This window comes from Pseudophryne corroboree, chromosome 3 (genome assembly GCF_028390025.1).
Source record: "Pseudophryne corroboree isolate aPseCor3 chromosome 3, aPseCor3.hap2, whole genome shotgun sequence".
In the NCBI taxonomy this organism is placed as follows: domain Eukaryota; kingdom Metazoa; phylum Chordata; class Amphibia; order Anura; family Myobatrachidae; genus Pseudophryne; species Pseudophryne corroboree.
In genome coordinates this window covers 194,771,610-194,787,812 of record NC_086446.1, presented here as the reverse complement: position 1 = coordinate 194,787,812, position 16,203 = coordinate 194,771,610, and the positions used below count along the sequence as shown (strand labels likewise).

Sequence of the window (16,203 nt, the reverse complement as noted above, 5' to 3'; positions counted from 1 at the left end):
TTTAATTTTAAAATTAATTTTAGATCAACATATTTTAGTTCTTGTTGTTGGAAATACAAAGGCAATCACAACAATTTATACCCAAATGTGTATTTTCATAAAAAATCATTAAAACCACCCAGTGTTATTTAATGAGTACGCAAAACAATTATCAGTTAACTATAGCATTAATCTATCTATATTATTATAAAGTTAGAGTTAAAGAATAAAAAAATGCATGCCATGCTTAGATAACAATATTTGCCATGCTTATATAAATATGCTGTGCTTAGTTAATATTATTTATGCCATGCTTTGTCAATAAAGAGCCATTAGATGCTAAAAATGAAAAATATCCATTTATTAGTGCTTTACCAACAGTAGATGTTGAATTTGTTTGACAATTTATTCAAGTTCCAAAACTATCCAGGAACAATTTTATTTAATGCTAACTGCATCATAAAATGTATTTTACATGCTCTAGCCAGTAGACAACACTTGTATGTAGTAACTAAGCCTACAACTGATTGTAATAATATTAATTTTAAGAAAATAAAATGACCCACTTCACTAAAGATAATCAAAAGTAAATTATTAAAGCACAGCAGTGAATTGCTTTCTAAATGGATCAAAACTCACAAACGATAACACGTTTTTCTTCACAATTTTTATCATTCCATGTTCCAGTTTCATACAATTCTACACAATCCTCCTTTCCATTCTTATCATTCGGTTCACCAGGATTCCAGTTTGAGTAGCCAATGTTTTCACCATTTGGATATGTAAAAGTGCCCTCTTTTTTTATATCATTTATGCCCAGAAATATAGCTATTGGAGATTTTTTACGAATATCTAAGATAGCTTGGTTCTCCTCGGCATTCACAGGTGAAGGTAGCTGACCACCTGCATGGGCACAAACTAACTTTGCTTCATTATAATTAGCTTGGGCATTATTTAAAACATAAATCTTTCCACCAGATGTTGTTCCTCCTTCAAAAAATGTAAAAGCTGAAAAAGAATAAATATATAATATATATGGAACAGGGAAAAATAAACATTATAAGTGTCATTATGATACATTTTGTTAACAAGTTTTTGTTTATTATTTATGTAAAGTACATTGTGCAATATGTTATAATGCACAGGTATTGATATGTATAAAATTGATTTACAGTCTGAAGTAAATCATTATCAATAATAAATTCTAATTTGCAAATGAGCAAAGCTTTGTTGTCTTTGGTAATCTAATTTGCAGGACTTTATTTTCATGGTACATACATTTACTGGATATATCTGCATCCTACCATAACAAACCGAGAGAATAATAGTGGGGATTGTGAGTGGCATAGTAGTTAGCTACTGTAACAAAATGGGGGACCCCTTAATGCACAACAAAGCTGTACCTCGTTGTGCTTAAATGCAAAATGCCTGGCATGAGTGAGTCGGCAGTTTGCTGGCAGCTTTGCAAATAGGAATCTTATTAAGCAAAAATACATCTTATTCACATGATTATGCAAATGAGATGCACAAACAGACTGTGCTGATTAAAATGATATGCACCATGTGTGTGACTACGGCTTTATCTGCATACAAAATGCTACTGTATGTTACAGTGTTTTCCAGGAAAACACTGTAATGTAGCATCTGCTCACCTCTTTATAGAGGAGGGTCCAGAATGTGAGGGAAGGAACATGGTGATTACAGGGGGGAGAGGAGAGGCCAGAGTGTGATGGAGGTGAGGATGGGACTGGAGTGTGAGGGAAGGAGCAGGGTGATGAAGGAGAGGAGAAGCAGGAGTGTGAGGAAAGGAGAAGGATGAGGGAGGTGAGGATATTGGCAATGTGTGAGTGAAGGGACATGGTGATTTAGGAGAGAATGTGGCCAGTGTGTGAGTGCAAAGGATGAACAGTAACTGATCAACCATTGAACAGATCAGACTGCAGCCTAGGGTTCCAGTGCTTGGATGCTCCCTATTGGAGCATAGCCTAACCAATCATGGACAACTTTGAGATGCACCCAACTCCTCCCAGTAATTTTAGCATTGTGAAATTGTGGAAGATGTCAGTATAGAGGTGCTGGAAGGGAGCAAACACCAAGAAAGAAGATGCAGAGTACATAGAACACAGTTAAATGGTTAAGAGCCTGGTTGCAGGATAGGAAACAGACAGTTGTAGTAAATGGAGTGCAATCTTTGGATGGAAATGTTACCAGTGGAGTACCCCATGGATCTGTACTTGGACCAGTTCTCTTTAATACCTTTGTTGGTGATATTGCAAATGGTATTAAAGGGAAAGTATGCCTTATTGCAGATGATAAAAAGATTTGCAACAGGGTAGACACACCGGGAGGGGTAAAACAAATGATTGATTACCAAGCTAGGCTTGAGAAATGGTCAATAACGTGGAAACTACAGTTTAATGCTAAAAAAATGCAAAATCATGCACTTGGGTCTCAAAAACGCAAAGGCTAAATATAGTATCAAGGGTACTATAATGGAAACTACTGAGGAGGAAAGGGATTTAGGAGTCACTATTTCAAGTGACTTAAAGGCAGGAAACCAATGCAACAAAGCAATGAGAAAGGCAAGTCAGATGCTTGGTTGCATAGTCAGAGGAATCAATAGCTGGAAAAAAGAAGTAATAATGCCACTGTATAGGTCATTGGTACGGCCTCATCTTGAATACTGTGTCCAGTTCTGGAGACCATATCTCCAGAAGGCTATAAATACATTAGAGAGTGTACAAAGAAGGGCAACTAAAATGGTGCATGGCCTATATCACAAAACTTACCCAGAAAGGCTAAAAGATCTTAACATGTATAGTTTGGAGGAGAGAAGGGAAAGCGGGGACATGATAGAAACTTTAAAATATACCAAGGGTTTTAACAAAGTTCAGGAGGGAAACATTCTTCAAAGGAAGAGTATTAGAACTCGAGGACATACACTGAAACTGGAGGGAGGCAGGTTCAGGGGAAATTTAGGGAAAACTTACTTAACAGAAAGGGTAGTGGACAAGTGGACTAGCCTCCCATCAGAGGTGGTAGAGGCTAAGACTAGAGCAATTTAAACATGTTTGGGATAGGCATAGGAATATCCTTACAAAGAATTAAGGTTCAAAAAGGGTTGAGATTACCTAAAGGATAAAAAAGGGGCAGACTAGATGGGCCAAGTGGTTCTTATCTGCCATCAAATTCTATGTTTCTATGTTATGTTTCTATGAGTTTGAAGTTAAGTAGTTAATTCTAATTATAATAAGTATGATGCTGGATTGGTTTTTAGAGCTGGTATTTTGAGTTTGATAGGAGTGTGTGTGTGTGTGTGTGTGTGTGTGTGTGTGTGTGTGTGTGTATGTGTGTGTGTGTGTTTGTGTGTGTGTGTGGGGGGGTTAATGAAAGTTGTGGGGCTCTAGGGTTCATTCTGTTGTAGAGATAAGAGACAAATCCTCCTAGCCTCTCACATCAGCTGCTTATACTAGTATTAGGCAGTATAACAGTGATATGAACTTATTTTTTAATAGTAATTAAGAATATATGGATGGCGAGGCAGGCAAGAGCAACATTGAGAAAAGTAAAATGATGACCACAAAGCTGTGCATTTTCCACACATTGGAGAAGGCATATACCTCATGCCATCTCTGGCTTTATTAGTACCCTATTAACACCCCATTTTTCCCCAAAAATTTGACTGGCCATTCTGTGTCACCTTTGTTCGACATCCACTCCACTACATTGCAAGCTTAAAAAAAAAGTGGGTCCATCTTCCCTCATCTACTCTTTCTTTGCTTATCTCCACCATCATCTCCTCTTCCTTAATATTGTTTTGCAATCAGTGGCTCTAAACTCAGGGATGAAGCTATGCTTCTGTCACCCAGGGCAAAGCCTCAGATTGGTACCGCCTCCCCCTTTCTCCCTGTTCCCCACATACTTATATACCATGAGTCCATACAGATGCCCCTTACATGCCCTTAGACTTCTTCATATGCCCTTATACGCCATCATACTCACCTATATATGCCATCAGACCCCATAACATCCACAGACTCCACCCCCATTTACAGTTGTTTTTGAAATTTCCCATGCTGGTTTTTGAACATTGTTAAAATGCAATACCAGTTCTACTACAGTTGTGCTCATAAGTTTACATACCCTAGCAGAATTTGTGATTTTCTGGCCATTTGTCAGAGAATATGAATGATAACTCATAAACTTTTCTTTCACTCATGGTTAGAGGTTGGGTGAAGCCATTTATTGTCAAACAACTGTGTTTACTCTTTTTAAATCCTAATGACAACAGAAACTATCCAAATGACCCTGATCAAAAGTTTACATACCCCAGTTCTTAATACCGTGTATTGCCCCCTTTAACATCAATGACAGCTGGAAGTCTTTTGTTTTAGTTGTGGATGAGGCTCTTTATTTTCTCAGATGGTAAAGCTGCCCATTCTTCTTGGCAAAAAGCCTCCAGTTCCTGTAAATTCTTGGGCTGTCTTGCATGAACTGCATGTTTGAGATCTCCCCAGAGTGGCTCAATGATATTGAGGTCAGGAGACTGAGATGGCACTCCAGAACCTTCACCTTATTCTGCTGTAGCCAATGACAGGTCGACTTGGCCTTGTGTTTCGGATCATTGTCATGTTGGAACGTACAAGTACGTCCCATGTGCAGCTTCCGGGCTGATGAGTGCAAATTTTCCTCCAGAATTTTCTGATAACATGCTGCATCAATTTTGATCAAATATCCAGTGCCTTTGTAGCTCACACATCCCCAAAACATCAGCAATCCACCTCCGTGTTTCACAGTAGGAATGGTGTACCTTTCATCATAGGCCTTGTTGACTCCTCTCCAAATGTAACGTTTATGGTTGTGGCCAAAAAGTTCAATTTTGGTCTCATCACTCCAAATGACTTTGTTCCAGAAGTTTTGAGGCTTGTCTCTGTGCTGTTTGGAGTATTGTAAGCAGGATGCTTTGTGGCATTTGCATAGTAATGGCTTTCTTCTGGCGACTCGACCATGCAGCCCATTTTTCTTCAAATGCCTCCTTATTGTGCATCTTGAAACAACCACACCACTTTTTTTCAGAGAGTCCTGTATTTCAGCTGAAGTTATTTGTGGATTTTTCTTTGCATCCTGAACAATTTTCCTGGCAGTTGTGGCTGACATTTTTGTTGGTCTACCTGACCGTGATTTGGTTTCCACAGAATCCCTCATTTTCCACTTCTTAATTACAGTTTGAACACTGCTGATTGGCATTCTCAATTGCTTGGATATCTTTTTATATTCCTTTCCTGTTTTTTACAGTTCAGTTACCTTTTCCCGCTGATCCTTTGACAATTTTTTTGCTTTCCTCATGACTCAGAATCCAGACACGTCAGTGCAGCACTGGATGAAAGATGCAAGGGTCTTTCAGGAGTCCAGAAACTAACTGACCTTTATACACACACAGTGATTACAAGCAAGCAGATCACAGGTGAGAATGGTTACCTTTAGTAGCCATTCAAACCCGTTTGTGTCAACTTGTGTGCATGTTATCAGGCCAAAATCTCCAGGATATGTAAACTTTTGATCAGGGTCATTTGGGTAGTTTCTGTTGTCATTAGGATTTAAAAAGAGTAAACACAGTTGTTTGACAATAAATGGCTTCACCCAACCACTAACCATGAGTGAAAGAAAAGTTTGTGAGTTATCATTCATATTCTCTGACAAATGGCCAGAAAATCACAAATTCTGCTAGAGTATGTAAACTTATGAGCACAACTGTATATAGACCCACAATGAGCATCATGTATGTATTGGGTCTTAAAATCTCTCATTTTTGTTTGCACATCTATTGGATGCATCATGAAGGGACTACAGTATATAACTGAATTGTTGCCAGCACTACAGCTGTGGTAAAGTGATTAGTGAATCAACTCACACTTAGGGGGTCTATTTACTAAGCCTTGGACAGAGATAAAGTGGATGGAGATAAATGACAAGCCAATCAGCTCCTATCTGCCATGCCACAGGCAAGGTTTGAAAAATGACATTTATGAGCCGATTGGCTGGTACTTTATCTCCATCCAAGGCTTAGTAAATATACCCATAAATTGAATATCCACCACTGTGTCTCTTTTTTTGACCACAAACTATTTGGCAGATGTTTTTGTCAAGTGAAATTATTTTAGGAACTGCTTGTGTTGCCGAAAGGACAAGTTCAAGCTATTACATGTAATCATGTATCTAACTGCAGCTTATACACACTTCTAGAGTATTATTTTGCACATACTGTGCTCTTTTCTTTCACAAATATAAGAAATACATAACCAAAAATCATACCATTACACATAGGGATACACACCATTTTTCTGCTGTGTTAAGCTTGATTGAAGTTTATTAACATGCTCTTCCAAAATTGCAATTTGTTTTTGAAGAGCTTCGAGTACTGGAGAAAGAGTACTAATTAATATCTGTATGCCAAGTGGTCCAAGTAGCAATGAAACATTGGGGCAGATGTATTAGCCTGGAGAAGGCATAAGGAAGTGATAAACCAGTGATATGTGCAAGATGATAAATGATATGTAAATTAACAGTTAGGAGCTGATTGGCTGGTGCATTTATCACCTTGCACATATCACTGGTTTATCACTTCCTTATGCCTTCTCCAGGTTAATACATCTGCCCCATTGTATATTATATAGCAGCTCACATAATTATAATGCTTGCTATAGTTACAAGGCAAGAATGTCATCTTGAAGTTATTTAGATACTTTCAGGCAGATGTATTAAGCTTGAGAAGTGATAAAGAAGTGATAAGTGGAAAGTGATAATGCACCAGCCAGTCATTACGGGTTTAAAAAAATGACAGTTAGGAGCTGATTGGCTGGTATGTTATCACCTTCCACTTATCACTTCTTTATCACTTCTCCAGGCTTAATACATCTGCCCCCTTATTTGTAACTTGTTTTGTCGTTAGTGTCAATAGCTGAAAGATGAAGCCAATAGTATTGACCACACGTGCATCTATGGAACCTTGGGGGACCTTCTCTATCTGTGCTCAAGGCTCCTTAATTCTTTTATTCTCTCTACCACTTAGGAACATACAGTATACACTGACTATTTTGAGTAGTACTGACATCAGTGCACACTGTCCTATGTGATTTCAGAAACATAAAGTCTCCAATATCTAATAAACAGGCAGTGCTGATGATTTCATCAGTTACAAACAAATTTTAAAAAGATCAATACTTTTATTAATTGCATGTGATATATGTGAAGTATTTTGAAATATAACAAATAGAAATTCTGCTTAATTTAATACAGTTTGCATTTATAACACTAAACCCAAAATATTATATATCAAAATACTGCATCTATTCAATCATTACTTGCTGGACTACAGGTTGACAAAAGTGCAACATTATTAATAACTTCCAAAATACCATTAAATGCTAGGTTTAAAATGTTAATATTTGATGCACTTTTTAAATAAAAAAAAATCACCACTGACTTTAAGGTTCAGCAAATAAATTATATGCAATAGTGATTGATATGGGTAGTGTTTAAAAGTTGATTGTCTTAATACATTATTTCAAACTCAGTGGCATAGTAAATGTATAAAGTAATTGCAAAAATCGAATAAGTTTACCTGAGGCTCCACTGTCCCCTCTGTCACCTTTTGGGCCAGGGAGACCCCGTTCTCCTCTTAATCCGGGTGGTCCAGCAATCCCTTTTAGTCCAGCTGGTCCTGGTAGTCCTGAAATAAATGTATTAAAAACATTAATTATTATTATTATCCTTTATATATATGGCACCACAAGGGTTCCGCAGTGCCCAATTACAGAGTACATAAATAAATAATCAAAACAGGAAAACAGTAACTTACAGTTGAAGGCAATATAGGACAACTACAGGGTAAATAAACATAGCTACGTCAGCAGATAACACTGAAATAAGTATCATGTGGCAGAGGACTGCTGGAGTTGGTGCAGATGAAGATTATTAAAATAAGAGAAAGGATAAGCACATGAGGGAAGAGGGCCCTACTCGTGAAAGCTTACATTCTAAAGGTGAGGGGTAGACAGACAGGGGTGACACAGAGGGGGTACATAGAGAACGTGGCACAGAGAGTTAGGATGAGATTTGGTCGGGTTTGGTGAAGAAGTGGGTCTTGAGAGCCCATTTACAGTTTTGTAGAGAGGTGGAGTGTCTGAGGGGGAGAGGTAGGGAATTCCAGAGAATTGGAGCAGCACATGAAAAATCTTGGCGGTAGGAGTGGGAGGAAGTAATCAGTAGGCAGGAGAGTCGGCGACACTAGCACGAGCGAAGAGGATGGGTGGGATCAAGGCCAGCCACAGGGGGGTCAAAGGGGTCAACTGTACTGGGCCCCAAGGTTTAAAGGGGCCCCAAGGATATGCCACTTAGTGACCACCAGGGATGTGAGAAATTTTGTCCAAATAGGGCAGTGAGCTGTAGGCGGTGTGGGCGCAGCCTCAGAGTGACAGGATCCTATTACACACAGTGACTGTGCAGCGCGAGTGTGTGCTGCTAATCCGGGTCCCTCTCTGTTAAAGGCAGTGGATTGGTGAGGGTATATATGGCTTTGGCATGGGGTGGGAGAGCTGGGAATGCAGTATGTAGTCTTTGGGAACAGACAGACTGAGGGATGTGTGGGAGGAAGGGGGCTTCACTTTATATATATATATATATAAAGAATATATATATATATACATACACAGTATGTATACATATATATATATATATATATATATATATAAAATCTGAGGGGGCCCCAAAGATATTACTGTACAGGGCCCCGAGTTTTCTGTTGCCGGCCCAGGGTGGGAGTGTAAGGGGAGTTAAGGTCAGAGATGTAAATGGGAGAGGAGTGGGTGAGGGCTTTGTAAGTGAGTGTGAGAAGCTTGAAATGGATTCTGAAAAGGAAGGGAAGCCAGTGAAGGTCTTGTAGGAGAGGAGAGGTGGACGTAGTGCGTTCAGCAGCAGCATTGAGGATAGATTGGAGTGGAGAGAGGTATTTGTCAGGAATGCCAGTCAGGAGGAGATTACAGTAGTCCAGTCTGGAGATGACCAGTGAGTGGATGAGGGTCTTAGTAGCATTCTGGGTCAGAAAGGGTCTGATCCTCGAAATATTTTTTAGATGAAAACGGAAGGTTTGTGAGAGGTGCTGAATGTGTGGTTTGAAGGAGAGGGAGGAGTCAAGGATTACTCCAAGACAGCTCACTTAGGGGCTAGAGGAGATAGTAGTGCCATCAATAGATAATGAGATTGTGGGAGTTGAGGTTATTCGGGAGGGAGGGAAGATGATCAGCTCAGTCTTAGACATGTTAAGTTTAAGAAAGCGTTGGGACATCCAAACAGAGATAGCAGAGAGACAGTTGGAGATTCAAGTAAGGAGAGCAGGGGAGAAGTCCGGAGAGGAAAGATAGATTAGAGTGTCATCAGCATAGAGATGATATTGGAAATCCAAAGAGCTAATGAGCTTACCTAGTGAGGATGTATAGAGAGAGAAAAGAAGAGGACCAAGGACAGAGCCTTGGGGTACACCTACAGTTAGTGGAAGTGAGGGGGAGTTGGAGTCATGAGAGGAGACAGAGAATGAACTGTCAGAGAGGTTGTAAGACAGCCAAGAGAGGGAAGTATCACACAGACCAATGGAGTGAATGATTTGCAGTAGGAGAGGGTGGTCCACAGTGTCAAAAGCAGCATAGAGATCAAGAATAATAAGTAGAGATTAGTGACCCTTAGATTTAGCAGACTTTTGTAAGGGCAGTTTCAGTGGAGTGGAGAGGATGGAAGCCAGACTGGAATGGGTCAAGCAGTGAGTGTGAGGAAAGAAAGGAAGTAAGGTGGTTGTAGAAAATATGCTCAAGAAGTTTGGAGGCAAAAGGGAGAAGAGAGATGGGTTGATGGTTGGAGAGAGTGTTTGGATCCAGGGTATGTTTTTTTAAAAATAAGAGAGATGAGTGCATGCTTGAAGGCAGTGGGGACAGTGCCTGATGAGTGGGAGAGATTGAGAAGGTGGGAAAGATGAGAACAGGCAGAAGAAGAGAGGTAGCGGAGGAGGTGGGAGGGTATAGGGTCAAGAGGAGAGCTGGTAAGGTGAGAGAAAGGATGAGGGCCATGGCTTTCTCACCAGATGCATGGGAGAAAGATGTAAGAGTTGGTGAGAGGGATAGGGAGGGGTGGTAAGTTATGGGAGGAGGCTGGTTGCTGCTGGTCTGGTGTGATGTGATATCCTGATGTATGGAGTCAATTTTGGATGTGAAGTAAGTGGCAAAGTCAAGAGTAGAGAGTGAGGAGGGTAGACAAGGTAGAGGTGGGCAGAGGAGTGAGTTGAGAGTGACAAAGAGGTGCCGGGGGGTTGGAAGACTGGGAGGAGATGAGGTTCTTGAAGTATGACTGTTTAGCAAGGGAAAGGACAGCACTGAAGGATGAGAGCATAAGTTTGAAATGGAGGAAGTCTGCCTTAGAGCGTTATTTCCTCCAGTGTCACTTAGCAGTACATGAGCATTTTTGCAGATATCTAGTGCATTTAGTGTGCCAGGGTTGAGGTCAAGAACGTGGCAACTACAGTTTAATGCTAAAAAATGCAAAATCATGCACTTGGGTCTCAAAAACCCAAAGGCTAAATATAGTATCAAGGGTACTATAATGGAAACTACTGAGGAGGAAAGGGATTTAGGAGTCACTATTTCAAGTGACTTGAAGGCAGGAAAGCAATGCAACAAAGCAATGAGAAAGGCAAGTCAGATGCTTGGTTGCATAGGGAGAGGAATCAGTAGCAGGAAAAAAGAAGTAATAATGCCACTGTATAGGTCACTGGTGCGGCCCCATCTGGAATACTGTGTCCAGTTCTGGAGACCATATCTCCAGAAGGATATAAATACATTAGAGAGTGTACAAAAAAGGGCAACTAAAATGGTGCATGGCCTACATCACAAAACGTACCCGGAAAGGCTAAAAGATCTTAACATGTATAGTTTGGAGGAGAGAAGGGAAAGGGGAGACATGATAGAAACTTTCAAATATATCAAGGGTCTTAACAAAGTTCAGGAGGGAAACATTCTTCAAAGGAAGAGAAGTATTAGAACTCGAGGACATACATTGAGACTGGAGGGGGGGAGGTTCAGGGGAAATTTAAGAAAAAATTACTTCACAGAAAGGGTAGTGGATAAGTGGAATAGTCTCCCTTCAGAGGTGGCAGAGGCTAAGACTGTAGAGCAATTTAAACATGCTTGGGATAGGCATATGAATATCCTCACAAAGAATTAAGGTTCAAAAAGGGTTGAGATTACCTAAAGGATAAAAAAAAGGGGCAGACTAGATGGGCCAAGTGGTTCTTATCTGCCGTCAAATTCTACGTTTCTATGTTTCTATGAGGTGTTAATTTGCGAGGGTAAATAGTGGTTGGTGGAGCAACATAGTCAAGGACAGAAGTAAAGGATGCATTGTATATGGAAGTGGCTTGTTCAGGGCATGAGAGAGAGAATAGGAGAGAGAAGTGAGTCAAACAGGGAGGAAAGGAATGTGGTGTCAATAGCCTCAATGTTATGCTTAGTGATGGTAGCCTTAGGAGGTAGAGATAGGGAAGCAGAGAGAGATAGGTTAAAGGAGAGCAGGTGGTGGTCAGAGAGGGGAAATGGGGAGTTGGAAAAATCAGAAATATCACAACGGTGATTGAAGACCAGATCCAGTGAGCTCCCATTCACATGGGAGGGTGAGGAGGTCCACTGGGAGAGACCAAGTGAAGAGGGGAGGTTAAGGAGTTTAGAGGCAGGAGATTGTGTGGGGATATCGATAGAGATGTTGAAATCATCTAGGATAATGGAGGGAATGTCAGAAGAGAGGAAGTGAGGAAGCCAGGAAGCAAAGTTGTCGATGAATTTGGAGGCAATGCCAGGGGGGGCGGTAAATGACAGCTACTCTAAGATGGACTGGTTGGAAAAGGCGTATAGCATGGACCTCAAATGTAGAGAATGTAAGGGATGGTTCTGGTGGTATGAGAGAGAGCAGCAGACGAAATAGTAGTGTCAGAGTGAGTAATCCAGGTTTCAGTAATGGCCAGGAGGTGCAGGGAGTTGGAAATGAAAAGGTTATGAGTGTGGACCAGTTTGTTACAAACAAATCTGGCATTCCAGAGGGCACAGGATAGGGGGTATGAGTCTGTGGGAGAGATGTGAATGAAATTATCAGGGTTGCTGTAGTGGTGAGGTGAGATTAACTTTGAGGGCAAGGATGATGAGAGAGTAGTGATGATGCTGGTGCCTGAGCTAGGAGGGGAAACTGCATGAGGTGGGCTGGGAGAGAGTTCAGGGTGATGTGAATGGGGGTGTGAGGAGATGGGGTGGTCTTCTCGTATGCCGAATGTCGGGATCCCGGCGCACAGTATACTGGCGCCGGAATCCCGACACCCAGCATACCGACAGCTATTCTCCCTCGTGGGGGTCCACGATCCCCCTGGGGGGGAGAATAAAATAGTGTGGCGCGCGTAGCGTGCCACCGTGCACGCAGCGTGGCGAGCGCAGTGAGCCCGCAAGGGGCTCCTTTGCGCTCGCCACGCTGTCGGTATGCCGGTCGCTGGGAGCCCGCGTGCCGGCATACCGTACTACACCCGAGGAGATGACAGGGAAGGGATGGAGCAGGGCTGAGTGGTGAGTAGCAGGACCATGGAGCAGAGGTGAATGAAAGTGATGTAAGAGCAAAGGAGGGGGAAGGAAACAGGGATGGAGGGGAGACTGAGGAGGGGAGAAAGGAGGTGTAGGAGACTAGGGGGGAAGGATAGAGATGTGAATAGGGGGCAAGACACATGATTAGGTAGACACTGAGTGATGTGGGGAGTAGAAGGAAGCCTGGACATAGTGTTAAGTAGGTAAATAGGTTGACGGAAACTGGAAGTAGGAGAGGAGGCTGTAAGGGAATCAGGGCAGAAGAATTGCAAAAATGCAGGTGAGAAAAGCAGTGTAAGCTGAATGGGTGTAGATTTAGTTTGAAGTGAATCAAAAGCGTAGATAAAGTGGGTGCAGAAATGTATTTGGACTGGTAGAAATGAGAGGATTGTGAGAGGGTTAAAAAGGAATGGTATTTCTGAAAGGATTTTTAATTGTTGGTAAAATTGCATTGGTGCAGCTGTGATATAATAACAGATTACAAAAATACAGATAAAAGCATTCGTTGGTAAAATGGATGGTTGTTGAAATGTCCAAATAAGGTATGTTAATTTTGATATTAAATGTGAATCATTGTATTGCTTATTATGTTCCTAACGATTATATTCAAAAGACATTTTCACAAATAAAACGTAATTTATTACTATAAAAAAGTTGGAAAGCAAATTCTGTTACACCATTCTAATATACAGTGGTTGTAGTATTTCACCTTGTTCTCCTGTTTCTCCTTTAAGTCCATTTTTACCATCCTTGCCTGGTAAACCATCTTTACCGGGGGCACCACATGTGATAATGGAATAAGCATTGATGTCTGGGTCTTTACATATCTGAGTTCCGGATAACACTAAAGACACATTTAGCAGGACACAGAAAACACGGAAAGCTTGCATATTCCAAATGTCATAGATCTATAGTAAAGATGAGGAAAGAAACATTTATTAGAGGTACTGTAATAGTATTGCCATTACTGCAGATGAGTACATTTCTTGCTGCAAGGGAATTGCACAATAGTTCTATTGTCAGAGAATAAAGACACAATACTTTCATAAATATACCAAACAGAAAAATATATATACTGTAAGCAATCTTTAAAGGAATAAACAATTATTCATAATGTAAATGTGTTATTTTTCTCTTTGAATCATGCTGAAAATTACCAATCAGATATGAAGAATATGAGAGTTAATGTTACCAGCAGTAGTACAAGTAAAGAAATGCTTACAGTGCAGACCTTTTATACTAATAAATAGTTTCCTTATTTGCATAATTTGTATTGGCGGATCTGTCATGTTGTAAAATGGAACAGGATTCAATATCCTGAAGGTGATAAATAAGGAAATTGTATTAGTATAACATAAATAAACATATGAACAAGACAATAATTAGAAAAATACCTAAACTAAATAAATAAATAAAAAAGTATTTTCCATTTATAATATTGCTCAAAGTGAATGTTGTAACTTTTGTACTATGCACATGCATTATGGTGCTAGATACCAAGTTTTTGTACCAATTCCTTTTCTACTTTCCTCTGTTTTCTCCATGTCACATTCACTAAGCTATTCACATATTTTTTCAACTAGTGCTTGACGTGTGAATTTAGAAGTGGGTGTAAATTTGAATTGAATGGCCAGAGATCACCCCAGTCCTCCAGAATCTTAAGGGACTAAAATAGTGTGAAACAAATTTTAGATTCTTTATTAATATTCCTGCCACCAGCTGAGCATTAGGTCCCTTAAAAAGAAAAATATGTTCTATGTCATTAGTTTCTCTGCAATGAGGGACCTCTGAAGAAATTAAGCCTTCCAGGACAGACAGTGTCTTGAGCTCGCCTTTGGTATGCATACAGGAGATCACGTCGTACAGAAGCCACCTGTTTGCATAGGAATAATATGTCATTTTCATACAACAGAGGTTCAACCAGATAATGGATAGTGATGGGGCAGGGCAAAATGTGAACTTCTCTGATCAAACATCCTGGATAGACACCAACATCCCGTGTCTCTCCAGTTGTCATCCCTCTGTGTCTCTAAAATGCCATTCCCTGTGAATATCTAGACCACCTTTGCCCCAAGTCTCTATTGTACCATTACCCTTGCATCTCTACAGATCCACCTCCTCCTCTGTGTATCTCCATCACCATCCCCTCTGCATGTCTTCAGCACCACCCCCTGCATCTCTCCAGCACCATACTCATGCATCTCTCCATCTCATCTCTTACATCTCTCCAGGTCAGCCTCCTTCATCTCACCAGTGCAGTCCCCTGTGTCACTCTTGTTTACCCCCCTGCATCTCTCCATTCCATGCCCACTGCATCTCCCCAGTGACATTCCCCATGCTTCTCTTCACCATCTTCCTGTATCTATCCAGCATCATTTTCCTGTGTCTCTTCAGCTCAGGCCCCTGTGTCTATGCATACACCCTTCAGTCTCTCCAGGTCAGCTCCCTTTGTCTCTCCAGACCCCTCTCCAGCTCCCTATATGGATCATCAGCCCCTTCTATTTCTCCACTTCATCCCTCTATGCCTCTCCAGTCCACCTTCAGTCTCTTCAGCGCAGACTCCTATGTCTCTCCAGCTCACGCCCCTGTGTCTATGCAGACCCTCTTCAGTCTCTCCAGGTCAGCTCCCTTTGTTTCTCCAGACCCCCTTCTGTCTTTCCAACTCACTAATTTTGTCTCTCCAGCTCCAATTATGGCTCTTCAGCCCCTTTTATTTCTCCACATCAGTCCTCTATACCTCTCCAGTCCACCTTCAGTCTCTTCAGTGCAGACTCCTGTGTGTCTCCAGTTTGCTTGAATCTCCAGCTCATCTCCATGTGTCTCTCCATCCCCTTTCTGTCTCTCCAGTTCAACACTATTTCTGTCTCACCAGCTCATCTCCCTGTGTCTCTTAAGCCCCCTTTGTCTCGTTAACCCCACTTACATTTCTCCAACATTGTCTGTCCAACTCAACTGCTATATTTCTCCAGCTGAGACCCCTTTGTCATTCTTGTTCGCTCCCTGTGTCTTTCCTGTCGCATCTTATCTTCTTGTATTGTCTACAGTGTCTGGTGGCCCCTGCTCCTCTTTGAAACAGTCACATAAGTTATTATGTGAAGGAGGAGAATGCAGCTACAGTCTGTCAGACACTAGTGCCATCCGCATCTTCATCTGTGGCTTTTGACACCTGTGACTAGGTAATATATTATCTATGTGCTGCGAGTGCGAATATACACTAATCTAATCTTGGGAGCAAATAGCAACAGAATAGATGAGCATGGCTTCATCTGCACTAGATTTAAAGAGTCAGGACAATACAAGAGACAAGAAATTCAATCAAGGCAGAGTCATAGTATAGTCCAAGTTTATAGCTATTAGTCCTCAACACTCAGGACAATACAAGAGACTCAATCAAGTCAGAGTTACAGCCTAGTCGAATATAAGATTAAAGATGATAATAATATGATAAGATAATATGTTATGATTCTTAGCATAAATTATATGCTTCCTATCAAGAATGCACAAGAAAGAATGATAAGAAGGATGAGCTGGTGTTGAGTGGCCTTGTAAGAGAAAGAGCTTTGAT

At 40.9% G+C, this 16,203-nt stretch overlaps 1 protein-coding gene across 1 annotated transcript; it reads right to left on the bottom strand.

Moving 5' to 3' along the window:
- Window positions 1-314: 314 nt before the first annotated feature.
- On the bottom strand, window positions 315-13,837 carry LOC135055103 (pulmonary surfactant-associated protein D-like). The gene is made up of 5 exons (XM_063958757.1): window positions 13,796-13,837; window positions 13,348-13,546; window positions 7,601-7,708; window positions 6,314-6,397; window positions 315-987 (listed from the first exon to the last, which is right to left on the bottom strand). The coding sequence occupies exons 2-5, from the start codon at window positions 13,526-13,528 to the stop codon at window positions 608-610; spliced, it is 753 nt and encodes a 250-aa protein (XP_063814827.1). The 5' UTR covers window positions 13,529-13,546; window positions 13,796-13,837; the 3' UTR covers window positions 315-607.
- Between the last annotated feature and the right edge of the window lie 2,366 nt (window positions 13,838-16,203).

Coding starts and splice junctions, on each gene's coding strand:
- LOC135055103 (XM_063958757.1), bottom strand. CDS start 13,528: ATGCAAGCTTTCCGTGTTTTCTGTGTCCTGCTAAATGTGTCTTTAGTG. Junction 7,709..13,347: donor AGGAGAAACAGGAGAACAAG/GTGAAATACTAC, acceptor CATTTATTTCAG/GACTACCAGGACCAGCTGGA. Junction 988..6,313: donor CTTAACACAGCAGAAAAATG/GTGTGTATCCCT, acceptor ATTCTTTTTCAG/CTTTTACATTTTTTGAAGGA.